Source organism: Triturus cristatus, chromosome 5_2 (genome assembly GCF_964204655.1).
Source record: "Triturus cristatus chromosome 5_2, aTriCri1.1, whole genome shotgun sequence".
NCBI lineage: Eukaryota > Metazoa > Chordata > Amphibia > Caudata > Salamandridae > Triturus > Triturus cristatus.
Window position 1 is genome coordinate 415515678 of NC_140588.1, and position 13807 is coordinate 415529484.

The 13807-nt window shown below is 45.1% G+C and overlaps 1 protein-coding gene across 1 annotated transcript in view; it reads left to right on the top strand.

Moving 5' to 3' along the window:
* The first annotated feature begins 222 nt into the window (after positions 1–222).
* RAB31 (RAB31, member RAS oncogene family) overlaps positions 223–13807 on the top strand; it is a 293231-nt gene continuing 279646 nt past the window's right edge. Inside the window, exon 1 of the mRNA XM_085607336.1 lies at positions 223–397. Within this exon, the coding sequence (XP_085463462.1) occupies positions 359–397 (39 nt within the window). The 5' untranslated portion in view covers positions 223–358. The remainder of the gene's footprint in view (positions 398–13807) is intronic.

Genomic DNA, 13807 nt, shown 5'->3' on the forward strand with positions numbered 1-13807 from the left:
TATTAAACTAACTAACTCCTGTCTGCCACATGAGGCTGTTGACTGCAGGCACCTTCCACAAAAGACTATGTTAAAATAAATCAGGCACAGCATGGGACGATTCCGTCCAGCATGCTCTGACTCAGAAGTACGGTGGTGCACTTTGAGCCAACCAATAGACTGCTAAAATTTGGACGGACTTTTTTCACTTCTTCCTGCGTATAAAAGCTCTAAAGGACGAGCAGGCTGCCCAGTAACAGCTCCCATCGGTTTCCGATTGAGCTGCCGGAGTGAAACCTCAGCTCGGCGTCTGCACAGGGAGGGGGCACCGCTGGCTCGAGCTTCGCCCGCTTAGGATGCGGAATTCTCTCAGCAACAGATGATGGCTATCCGGGAGCTCAAAGTCTGTCTCCTCGGGGTGAGTGCGGCGGGTCCCTGACATCCTTTTCGACACGGCTGTCCTGTTTGTAAACACGGGGTGCTAGCAGGATGTGGTGAGAGTGATATGTGCCCTTGTCGGGGGCATACTTGTTTTTGGTGAGCTGTGCGCTTGTTTCAGCTCCTGGGGGCGTGTGGTGCTCTGGCAAAAGCATTACGTGGGAAGACGTGAGGAAAGTGTCTGTGACATCTCTACGTGGTACGAAGCAGGCCACCGAGTCTCTTCGGGTATCCTGCTGTATTTAGCGTGTTTTCCTGTGACTCTATCCTCCCTTCTCCTGGATACAGTGGATAACGGACGTTTCCTGGAAATTCCTGCTCATAACATTCCCAGCTGGGAGCCCTGCGGCGGACCCAGACAGGAAACCACCTCAAGGGGGAGGGGGGTGGGGAAGGACCCCACTGAGGTTTACACATGCGGCTGTAGGCACAGTGTTTTGTTTCATTTTTTGGTTCTTATTAAAAAGTCAGTTTTCAGCCACCTCATCGCAGTTCAGCGAAGTAAATACGATTTTAATAATTAAAGGGGTTGCTGTTGAGCCAGCCAGTGTCTTTGTTTTAGGAAATGGCACAGCTGGAATTTGAGCCACTCCTGTGGCTTTGATGCCTTATAAAATAGCCCACCGGAATAATCAAACTCGAGGTAACTCCCCATAACGTACCACAGTTGCCACATAGCATCATCTGATGCTTAATTTACATTTTTGAACAAAGATGCGTTTCTGGCTCAAATAGTTAAAACTTGAATCTAAAAACATATGGGGCCGCGCCGAGGCAGGCCCTTTGCAAGGATGAACTATCCACTGCTCAGTTGCTGTATGTCAGCGTTAACCTCGTATTGTTGAGCCAAAACGTTTACTTATTATTTTTTGTTTGTTTAATTTTACGGAGTTCTCTATAGCGCGAACTTGATCCGAAGGTATCGGGTATCAGAGCGCTTTGCATTGCACCAGTCGCATTACACGAGGACACATTCAATATTGTTAGGCACTTAGATGGTAGTAACCTGCGACAAAATAAGCAAATAATACTGCCACGGAATGGTATTCTAGTACATAATGTGCCTCTTCTTGCTGCATAATGACGCACAATCAGGTACGCTTTGCCGCATAATACCCTGCGCCTAATTATAAGTGGGTCGCAAAGAGCAGGGGGTAACACGGAGATGGAAGGGACGTTGCAGCCGACATTAGAATGCTGACTTGAGAGGCTCGTTGTGTAAGCTGCGTTTTCCAGAGTGCGGACTCGTGTATACTGCGCAGTGCGCGCTAAGCAATCACGGCATAAGGCGACTGCCTAGGAGGGAGGATGCACCAGAAAGGGGTCGGCTTGGGTTCCCAATGGGGACTTATTACTCGTAAACTGGCGCATTACCTACCATGAGACTGACTGTGAAACAGCCCTCGTTTCTCAGTCAGCAGAAGGAGCACGCTGGACACTGTAGGCACATATTTGACACGAGAAAAATTTAACTACAAGCCCCAGCATGCGTAGTGCTGTAACTTGGAACAGCAGGACCGGCCCAGAGTCATCCTCAAGGCATGGGTCCAGTCGGGCAGCTATCTATGTCATATATTAATTGTCTGACGCCGACGTGAGAAACAGGGTGGAAGCCGGTTGGCTAAAGCAGTACATTTAGGGAAGCACATTTTGGAACTGACCATAATACGTTTTGGCTGTGGGGGCGTTGTGGGGAGTCCAGTGAGAAAGCTGAAAAAATGCAGGTTCCCGCTTCTATCTGAGCAGGGACTCCTGTGTGGGGCAGTCTTGCCTCGGTTGCAGTTGCAGACATTGCCGCTATGATTGTTTATGATGACGCGGCGCCCCCACCTCACCACCTCCTGGCCTCTAGCCAAGAGTAGAGTTTCGACATTTGTCCTAGAGTTTTTAGAAATGATGACTGCGGGCCAGCTTCCTGTGTTTCCTTTTCTCTGCTCCTTTGTTCCCCTTTGTTACGAAAACGAACGGCCTCTCGTGCCCGTTGGAACTAAACCTACAAACCGCGTCAGTCTTTGCAGCGCTATGCTGCCGTTGCTTCACAGACCAGTGCAGTCAGACATCAGCAGAAAAACGTATTTTGTGTTAAGGTGGCTCTTATTCTTACGCTGTGTCCACTGCGTGTGATGCCCCCGAGCTGTGTAGATGGCAGTACTAGATGAAGGGCAAAACCCAGGAGTGAGGCCTCTAAGCGCTAGCCAACAGCATAAACTAAAAGCGCTATGCAAATACAAACCTTTCCCCCTATTCTATCCTCCCACTAACCTCTGAATCCAAATACTTGACTAACTTATCCATCACTTAAATCACTTTCATATTTCACTATACTAATTCAACACGAATCCTTTATGGGTTCCGGAGTAGCGTGCTACTCGCCGAAAAAGTGCTTAGATGCCTCGTCAGGGGTAGTACGCGCTATATAAATGCAATTACAATACAATAAAGTACACCGCCTGGCAGCTCTTTGTCCCATTGAGAAGTCTGTGGTATAAAAGTGTCAGGCAGTGCCACACCAGGAGTGAACGGTGCTCTGAAGGAGTTAGACTCCACAGAGTCCTCGAGTTTTCCAGGTGTAAGCGTGAGACGGTCATTCATCCAGTCCAGGTTTTCTGTCCATCCCATGACATGTAGCCCAGATTTTGTAATAAGATATACAGGACTTCAAATCTCTGATAACCGCGAGTGGAAGGGGGGATTTGACATCTGTAAGATTTACAATTGTTCTGCACACTTGGAACTGAGCTGTTGTCCAGCCGAAAACGGGTGCGCCTTTGTTCGACTTCAGAAAGCTGAAACGACCATTCAACCCTGCTGTGATTTGAATCTCAATATCACAGCAAGCACTTAACCCGCTGGGCTATCCTGTTGACTCCAGATACACTAATACAACGTACTGGCCTTTGCACTGGGAATCCACGCTGCTCTGTTTCGGAAATGTGTTCTTCTCAGAGCACCCCATGACGGAAGGATACTCGGCTCAGCGTGCAGCCTGTGGGTGGGCCATGCTGGCATCCTGCCTGGAGCTGCCTCTGACGCAGCTTCGGCAATGGGCACGAGATGCAGAATGTGGGGTCAGGTAAGGATCAGCGGGTCTATTAAGGTAGACTGCGCATTGGTCCTCAGCTTATCCTTAAAGCACATCACAGCGTTACCTCGGATGGCTCTCTCTCTGATCCTGTGCAGAAGAGCAGACGAAGTGCAATTTATGTCAGAAAAGAACGTTCAACCCGGCATTCTGTATATTATATATTGCTTCGGGGCACTGCACTAATGAACGCTCATTCGCATTTATTCACTACAGTACAGCGAGACAGATGAGAAAAAACACGTTTAATGTCTCATTAACTGTGAGCTACAATGACTTTATTTAGGAAACAAGTAACAACTCTGCTAATAGTCACGAGGCGTTTTTAATGTAGTTTCAAGTTACAGTGCAAAATTATGCCCATGCATTCTGCTTTTTGTTAACTATCTTTTTTAAATGAATGACATGAAAAAAACGTCGTTGCATAAATTATACATGAGGACATCAGTGTAATGTGCTATTTATTACTATTATTGGAGGAGGGGGAGGGGCAATATGACCCATCAGGAGACTTCGTCTCTCCTAAGTCGTGGGCTCTCCCCACACCCAGCAATAGTAATAAACAGTATATTCCACTCTGCGCATCAGCATTTATAGCATATATTACACAGGCGTCCATAGCAACCATGTAATTACGCTCAAATGCACTTCCCACAGAAAGACGATTTTTTTTCCTTCTTGCTAATAACTCAGCTTTATTTTGATGACTCATCACGAAAGTTGCCACTCATTTGATTCATGTAGTTTTGTTTTAGTATGTCATGTTTAGTGCAGCTCTGTTGAGGGGTGGACAATCTTGATTCACTGCTTTCTGAATTTATATGGGGTACTGTAAGGAGTAGAGGTGCGTTACATAAGCCCATACTGTCGACTAATGATGGAGGGCTCAGAGCCCCAGATTTATTGTTTAATAATTTTTTTTATTGCAATAATAAAACATAACATTGCGATGACATCAGGAATCATGGTACAGTATATGGAGACAGAGTCCAACAGTGGGCGAACTGTATCAGTGTCTAGACAGTGAACTTATCTCCAACTCACCGACTTTTCAGAGGTTTCCCGCCCCTTCAAACACAGTTTCTCCCGGCATCCCAAATGGATCAACTCAAGGAACCTGCATGCATAACAACCCATTAGGTTCGTTCCACTTTCCCCAAATTGTAGTCCATTTGGTCGGTTAGCCTCTACTCTTGTAGACCACCCTCTCTTCCTGCACACACCAATCCATAGCCTCCTTCCACTCCCTCAGGGCAGGGGCGGATACAGCCCTCCACATCTTGGCTATGTTGTGCTTGGCCACTATAAAGCCCAATGGTCTCCCAGAGGCGATCATTGCTATTCAGAACCGTAGCTTCCAATATATTCAAAAGGCACCATTTTGCACATTTTGACATATCTCCACCACACACACTCATAACACAGGACGTCACCACCTCCCAGTATTTTTGGAGCACTGGGCAATCCCACAGCATATGAAAGAATGAGCCGTCGTGTCCACACCCACCGGGGCACAATGCCGAATCAGCCCTGCCAATCTTAACCAGTGTTGTAAAGCCCCAGACTTTGAGCTATATTAGTTAGTAGCCCAGCTTTATTGGATGGCTAGGTGGTTTGATGTTGAGGGCATTAGTGAAATCTTAATGATTGGGAGGAGTTTAAGTACCAGAGAACGGGCCAGTATATGAGGTTGCACTACTGAATATCAACCCGCAGAATATCGACCTACATGAATAACGAGGCAAAATACTGAGGGACAAAATATTGAAAGGTAATTGCATATAGGGAAGTATAGATTTACTGTTCATAACTCCACATCTACGTACCTTGAAGATATACATATAGTCAAGGTGCATAGATGTGGGGTTAGGTATAACAATCTATACTTACTTAACTGTCACTATTTAGGGTTTGATATTTTACCTTGATATTCTGTGCCATCAATATTCTGGTTTCGATATTCAGGGTGCACACCATACATGATATGCATGGAATGATACATATAGCTAGATACTTTTGGGACAGATGTCTAAAACGGGCATCAACAAAGTTGCCATACGCGGAAGAACTACCATTGTGGTGTATATCACACTTTGAAAGAAGTGGCTACCTGGGTGGAATCTAAAGTATGGATGAGGGCTGGGATAACCGGGATGAATGACCAATGTATCAGCACAATATTGAGGATATTTAAGCAGTAAGTAGGATAGTTCTTGTATTATGGTGCTGTGGTAGGAGCAATACACTGCACCGGAGGCGTACTGCGGGATGAACTGCCTACCCATTAAATGTTGCACCATGTGCTCACCATCGGTGGTGGGAAGAAACTAGTCGTCATACTATATCAGAACCTTTTACAGTTGTTGCACTGTGACATAGAAGATCTTAGAAGTAAACGTGAGGGTAATGTAGGCAGAAAGCTATAAGACATAGACTGGAGCTTAGCAGCTGGACACCGTTTAAGGGTCTCCTGGAACTCTAGCCTGAAGCTTTTGCATACAGTTTTCTGCACAGAAGTTCCTTGATCCCTTATAAGCTAAGTAGAATATATCCGGCCACCATGACAGTATGATGGGGGAGTGGATTTTAACCACAAAGTATGGGCAGCACTCGTTGCTGCTGTTTATAGGGTCAAAGTAACAAAGTACTTACAAGAAATGACTGAACAGGAAACATGCCTTTTGGAGCGCGTGACACGAAAAAAAAAAAAGGAAGTAAATGCAATTGTATAGATAAAGCAATATTGCTTGCAAAGAGGTTAATTGCGATAAATTGAACGTAAGATAGAGCCCCCAAGCTGAAACAGTGGCAGACTAATTTGCTGAAATGGGCAGAAACAGAATACACAATACTGAACAATTTTAGGAGAAGAAGATAAAGGGGGTAGGGGGATAACACCCTGGATTGGCGCGAATTCTATTTAAAAATTGGCAAAAAGTGCTCTGACAAAGAATCAGTATAGACACATGTTGAAATGTGCAAATATACCTAGGCATAAATTCAGAGACAAAAACGGTACAGAGGTGAGGAGGATAAATAAGACCTGAACTTGTGGGCGCCTCAACGATTTAAGTAGGATAAAGCAATCATTGTATATTATGGCGTAAGATCTACGACCGGCAGCTTGCCCGGAAAGCTTAGCATTCTGACTGCGACCTGCCAATCAGCCGTAGAAAAAAATTACTTAGGAGGGCGACCGTAGGAATCGGGCAATAGAAATAAAACAATGTAATGAAATACCGAGGACCCCAGAATTTGAATTGTAGATTTGCTTAAACATTTATGACCAAGATGAAATGGAATCTCAACTGAGATTACTGCTTGTTGATACAATGTGTGATAATACAATGAATGCACAGCATGTTTCGTTTTAAGCATACTAATAAAACATATTAAAAACATAGTGATGTTATAGATGTCATCAGTGACGTAAAGTGTGACGTCATAAACAGTGCATGCCTGTAAGTTATGGTTTGTGTACCATCACTGGTGAATTTCAATTTCAGCTCTATTTACTTTGAAACCAATGTAGTTAAGTTTAGGACACGCATGCTTTGAAAAGGGTTTTTTAGGTCTCTTCTACAGACAGCTTTTAACTGTCTGTAGGCAAAAGTCCCTTGGGGGCCATGACAAAAACTTACAGTAGACTTGGAGACCGCCCCTTGCTTAACATTGCTTTGCTTTATTGTCACTCTTATTTGCTTGCTTCTTACTGGATTTCTTGCCTCTTTCTATGCCTGTACCTCCCATGGAGCATAGCCTCTTTACTATCCTTTTGATTGGATGACTTGTAGTTTTCCACTGTTCAAATGAAGGGGATTATTTATTCCTTTTTAGGTCTCGCTGGCGTTGCAGCGCAAAGCGCTGCCGCCAACGAGAAACTATTGTTGCCGTGATGCCTCTCAAGGGAGACAGACCGGGGAACGCGCAGCGATCGGGGTCTGTGGACGCGCTTCTGAGACGCGCTTGCACAGACGCACACGCACACACACAGACACGCGCGCGCACACACCCCGCCGCTGCCGACCCCCCCCTCACCGCATCTGCAGCTGCCTAACGCGCGCGCACACACCTCGCCACCGAGATGCCTCTCAAGGGAGACAGACCGAAGCCGCACTGTTCGAAATTTACAGATTATATTGGCATTGTCAGCAAATGGCAGCTTGCGGGTGAGCGATAGGGTATGGGGGGGGATTAGTCTCTGCACTATGTGGTGCACAATGGAGATTAGTAAATTATATAACGATGGTGTGGGTATAGGATGGCTATGGGTACACACCCTTTAAAATTAGTGTTACGTACAGTACGATTGCATGTGCACACCCTCTTATTATTATGGTGAAACTACACTGCACACCCTTTATTTTCATGTACGAATAGACATGCGCACAACCTATATTATGTATGCTGGTACTATATGTTCATCTTAAAAATAATAGTTCAAAATGCACAAAAGAAATGCACCGATGCTTATTCTTCCAGCTGAGGAGGCAAAATCATGATGCGACGGCAGGCTCTTGCAACACGCATGGAACTTGCTTGGAGTAAACAAAACCATGTCACCTCTCTACAGAAACAACTGAGATTTTGGAAAGAGGCTGCAGGACGGAGAGAATATTCTGGCCACAAAACAGGATTACACACAACTGTCCCATATGATTGCAGCTGCTCCACTAAAGACCACTCCCAGCGATGACCCCCCACATCGGTTCTGGCTCCGAGAGTCAGTGCACAAGCCGAGTCTTTAAAATATTTGGCCTTGTAATAGGGTGACCAGATTCTCAAAACAACAAGCATTTGTAATGCAATAGGTCTCGCAGTTACACGAGTTAAAGCTATTGGCATTGTAAATGACAATGCCTTTTATTTATGTTTTGAAAACGAAAACAAAAATAAAAGGCATTGATATTTGCAATGTCAATAGCTCAAACTCACGTAAATGCGAGACCTATTGCATTGCAAATGCTTGTTGTTTCAGCACTCTATGAGAGTGCACATGTTTTCTAGTTCTCTCCCTCATGAGCGCTGTATTTCCCCCCCAAACAAACCTCATCACCTCACGCGCTCGCTCCATGTTGCTTCTTCATTCCCACAAGCATGAGCATTGCTCTCCCGACTGCTACCCTGTATTTTCTTTTTAATATTTTTGTTCACACCCTGGCTCTTTGAGGCATCCTCAAATGCCTCCATTGCCTCCACCCACTCCCTCTTGCTTCCTCCCCCTTCACCCGCCACACACTCCTCCGTTGCCGCCCAGCCCTCACAGGCCTTTAGTGGAAGACAAAGCAGCTGCCATTCGGTGCTAGCAGCTCCGCTATACAAAAAGCCTTTTTATGTGCAAGTCAAATTTAATTTATTTCATTTACCAATTCAAATGGCATCCACCATCTTGGATCGGTAAAATAAAAAAAAGCACTGCCCCATTTCAGGTGTTTGCACTTTTTACTTATTTTTGACGATGCTTTAAAGCATCAGCAATAACTGCTTTTTGCTGATGCTGCACGGCATTGTCAAAAGCATTGGCAAAGTCAAAAAATTCAAAAGGCAAGACTTATTGGCCTTCTTAAGAGCTGTTTGATTTGCTTATAACTTTTAAGATCATAGATAGATCTGCACCAAATTTGCTATGGCTAGGCTTAGTAACATCAGGCCAATGTTCGAAAAGATCTGTACAAGGAAAAAAGTTGAGTGAGTGTGTGGAAAATACATGTTTTCTAGCGTACCATAGGATTTTCAGCTCACACCTCCAGAAAAAACTACTGAAAGGATTCACGCTAAACTTGGCAGGAAAGTAGAACTTTACTCAAAGTGTGTGTTGGTTGGATGAAAATCTGTTCAGAAGTTTTCGAAATAACCATTTGAAAAAGTTGCCAGCTGGGCATGAAAGAATTGACACTTCTGTATGGCTTCACCATTTAAAGTTGTGATTCAGTGATTCACGACTACTGTCAATCAGATTTGAATTTTTTGACAAATGTGATTAGCTGGTGAAGGTCTCTGAAGAATTTTTCTTTTGCAATTTCGAAAACCGCAAATTGAATTCAGATCACAGCTTTCACGCTGAGGCAAAAATAATTTGACCGGAAAAGGGAGCATCTATAAAAAGTTTCTGACCCCTGGACAGTAATAAGGAGGATCCACAAGCATGAAAAACGTAATTAAAGAGTACAGGAAATAGCATAGAAGACTGCTTGTGATTCAAAACACAATCATGATCAACAGATGCCATTTTAAGTAGTGGATTAATCAGCAATTTCATGTAAAAATAGCAAATCAGTTTGATTTGTAGTTTTTACAATAGGGTGAAAAATAAAAAGCTAGAACTGGTGTGAGGAAAAAAGAAAAGGACAAGGGAGAGCCAACTGCCAGGCACAGTGGTAGTTGTGCGCAGCAGGGGTTTAGCCGCGCATAGAGGCTAGGGTGCAGTGCCTTAACTGTGGCCCATACCCACTGCACATGGCCATCGGATATGTGCAGTGGGTGATTGCCACCGGCAGCAGGTTGGGTAACCAACCTCTGCTGTGCATGGTCGAAGCGGAAGTTGAGAATAAGTGTATTATAAAAACTATAGAAGCTTAATGAAAAATGACAGTTAAAAACTGACTTGTGGTTATGGCACCAATAACCAAAACCACTGACATTTGCCAGTTATGGTATGCAATGCATGCCATAACTCACCTCACTGCCATGCACAAAAAGCTATTTGCAAATGGCAATCGAAAAAAAGCAAGAGTTAAAAATGGCATGTTTTGGGAATTATGGCATGTATTGCATGCGTTGCATACCATACCTGGCGAATTTCAGTTTATCTTCAGTCTTGTTTTATAACCATAACTTCACTTAAACTGGCGTTTTTTAGTGAATTTCTGTGTTTTTTCAAGATGTACTACATCCAACTTCTGTGAAAGTGTTGCATACAATGCACAGCGGGGGTTGGTCTGCTTTTGGCCATGGGTAGTTGAGGCTGGCTGGATGCACAAATTATTGCAGGCAGCCAAGAAGGGGGTTGGTCTCTTTCAATATTTTTATATGTATGTATGTATATATATATATTACCTCCTAACGGTCGCCATTAGGTAGTTATAGTTAGGACCTAATTTCCATAGGAAAAGTGTTTTTTTTGTTGCAAAAAACCTATGCCCTGTTTGACGAATCTTCACAAAATGTTCAAGATTAGTTTGCTACTCACTCAGCTGTGGTCTGGAAAGTTTCAGGGTGTTTCACCAAGTGGGGGCTGAGAAGATGGGGGTCCCAAAACACTTTTTCCCCAAGTAATGTCTCATTGGGATTTTAGACACAACTACAGCTGAACCACTGAACGGAATTTCACCAAATTTGGCAGAAAGGTAGATCTTGGTACAGAAAGAGCAATTTATGTAATTTGGTGCAAATCCATTCAGTAGTTTTGGAGTTTTTAAATAATTTTTTGTTATGTATATCTAGGGATACAGATGCCTGAAGGAAGTTGGAATCTGACTGCATGGTTGCCCCCACCTTTTTCCTGGTGTTTTGCTGGTTTTCGATTTAGTCTGGCTGGGATCCTGCTATTCAGGACCCCAGCCTATCTGCTTTCTCCCTTAAATTGATTACAAGTACTTTAGGTACACTCCTTACTGGAAAGATGTGAATGATGTATGGTATATTACATCTGAAAATGTCAATAAAAATATGTTACAAAAAAAAAGTACTTTAGGTACACTCCAGATTGGATTCTGGGGTACCCTTATAAGTCCCTAGTATATGGTATACCCAGGGCATAGGTACCCCAGAGGTCTACCAGGGGCTGCAGCATGTATTATGCCACCCCTGGGAAGCCATCCAAAATGACACAACAGGACTGCTACAGCAGCCTGTGTAAGGTGGTGCATGCAGCCCTTACTGAGATACAGGTTCACTATATCTCTCCATATCACTTCACATATAAACATATCAGTCACCCCTATGGCAGGCCTTACCAATCCTGAAGGCAGGGTGTTGGGTTTTATGTGATAGGGTGCCCATGCATGAGCAGAGCCCCTCTGCAGCCTTCGGAACATTTATTCCGGGGTTGTTTGTGATGTAGCCAAACCATATACTCTTAAGTGCATTATAACCAAACGGTAAAGGCTACATTTAGGATGGCTGCACGGAAACATGCCGTGTTTGGTGTCAAACACCTTAGAATCATACCCCCACACCAGTAACTGGTGTGGGAGTATGATTCCACCCTTCTAGAGGGAGAGACATGACAGCACTGGTATACCTGGTAACAGCTAAACAGACCCTGGCATCACAAAATGGATGCTGCCAGCCACAGACACAAGTCTGCCCTCCTGCTGCTGGACGAAACTCCGGCAGGGCAGACCTGGACAGTGGGTTTCCTGTCACAGGGAGGTGTCACCACCTCCCAGACAGGCTTTAGTGTATTGGGGCTGTGTGGGCGCACTCCAAGAAGATGCTTTGAAGTCTGCTCTGGGGGCACATTTGGTGTCCCTGTGCATAGTCCATCTCAAACCGGTTGCCGAGGCTACCAGCCCCTGCTCTGGTGCAAAACTAGACAAAGGAAATGGGTGTAGCCACCCCTCTTTCCTGACCCTCCCATAGGTGGGTCCCTAGAGTTTGTCCCACCCCTTTCTTGGGTATAAGATAGGAACCCCTGGCTACAGGACTTTAGATTACACCTGGATGAAACTCTGATACTGAATCCTGGAACTTCAATGATTTAGATTGAACAAGATGACTGAAGTATCTCCCTTGGAGTAAAGGAGTTACTTCCCTGCAAGACAGGCACCAAAGATGTATCTGACTGGTTTACATTTCCGAAGCTCCCGCCGGACTTCGAAGAATTTTGCAACACAGGAGGTGGGTTTCAGTGGTCTTAAAGGTCGATCCGTGCCCACAGCAAGTCTGAGGCCTGTATCCCTCGTGGCAACTGTGCAACCCGAACTCCTGGACACCGCGTCACTTTGCAGAAGCATCAGCTTTCCAATGACTCCTGCAGCTGAGCTTTGGGTTACTTATAGCTCTAACTCCGAGCAGCATTTGCACCAAAGATTGCCTGCCTACACTCCACGAGTGTTCCCAGAGCTGGCCCTTTGTGTTTTCTCTCGAGGTCCCTTTGCGATCCCTAGTCCGTCGACTGGTGGGTCCCTGTGAAGGCAGCTTTAACTTTAATTGGGCTTACCTAGTTGCTCCAGATGTGCCCTGACTCTCAATCGCTTGGGGAGTCCCCAGGACCTTGCTGGTGTGCACCGAAGCATCTTTTCTCTTCCTGCATGGGTTGCTGTTGCCAAGGCTTGTTGGGTCCAATCCGGGCACCGACACCGCAGCACTTGACATCCTTCAAGGGACAGCTCGAATCCAGCTCCTGGTAGTCGTCGATGCCTTCTGGTCCTCGTGGCTGTAGAGTCAAGCTTCACCTCTTCGCACCTGAAACACCCCGGTGGGCATTCGTCTGTCGTGCCCCTGGCCACTGGCAAGTGACCCAGACTCTGTCCCCTCTGCTTTCAGGTTCTTCTGATCTTCGATCCAGGCTTGGATCACACCGGACACTTTTCTCCTTCCCGGCAGCAGCACTTTGCAGGTAATCGCCATTGAAATCAACGACGAATCCCGACACCATTTGACACCTATGCACCCGGCTTCCCTGGGTAAGGTAACTCGAATTCTCTGGTGCTCTCATAGGTGCTGGCCCTTGAACCCCCTAAGTTTAAAGGGGTTTGCTCAAAGTCCTCTTCTAAGTGTCCTTAACTTCTAAAATTCCAAACCACGACTTTCCCATAGAATAGTACGGGGCTCGCGCCTGTTTTCTCACACTGCACGCGTCCCCCGTGTGTCTCCTGTGTCACTACCTTGGGTGGTTCCTTAGGGTCCCCACGATTCTACGTGCTCTAGGCACTGTGTCTAGTCAAGTTGTGGTTCTTATACCACTTTCTTAATATATGGTTTGGTCCGCCCCTAGGGCCCCTTGTATATTGTGCTATTTACTGTCGTTTTAGAATGTATTACTGTGTATCTTGGACTCTAATCTCATTAAGAGATTAGTAGTGAGTGTTTAGAAATGAATACATATATTTTATATATACCTTGTGTGGTTCTCCTTTCATTTAGGGATTCAAGAGGTTATATTCTGGTAAACCAAGCTGCTTTACACTCCTTTAAGACTTAGCCCGAAGGCTGCACTCCATAGCTACCACTAGGATAGCTTTCAATAAAGGTTGTCTTTAAACCTATCATCAATAATAATAGTTTGGACTGGTGCAAGGTGCCCACTATAACTAGTGGACAGCATATGCCAGGCCAACTTCTCACAATGCCCAGCAAATCTCA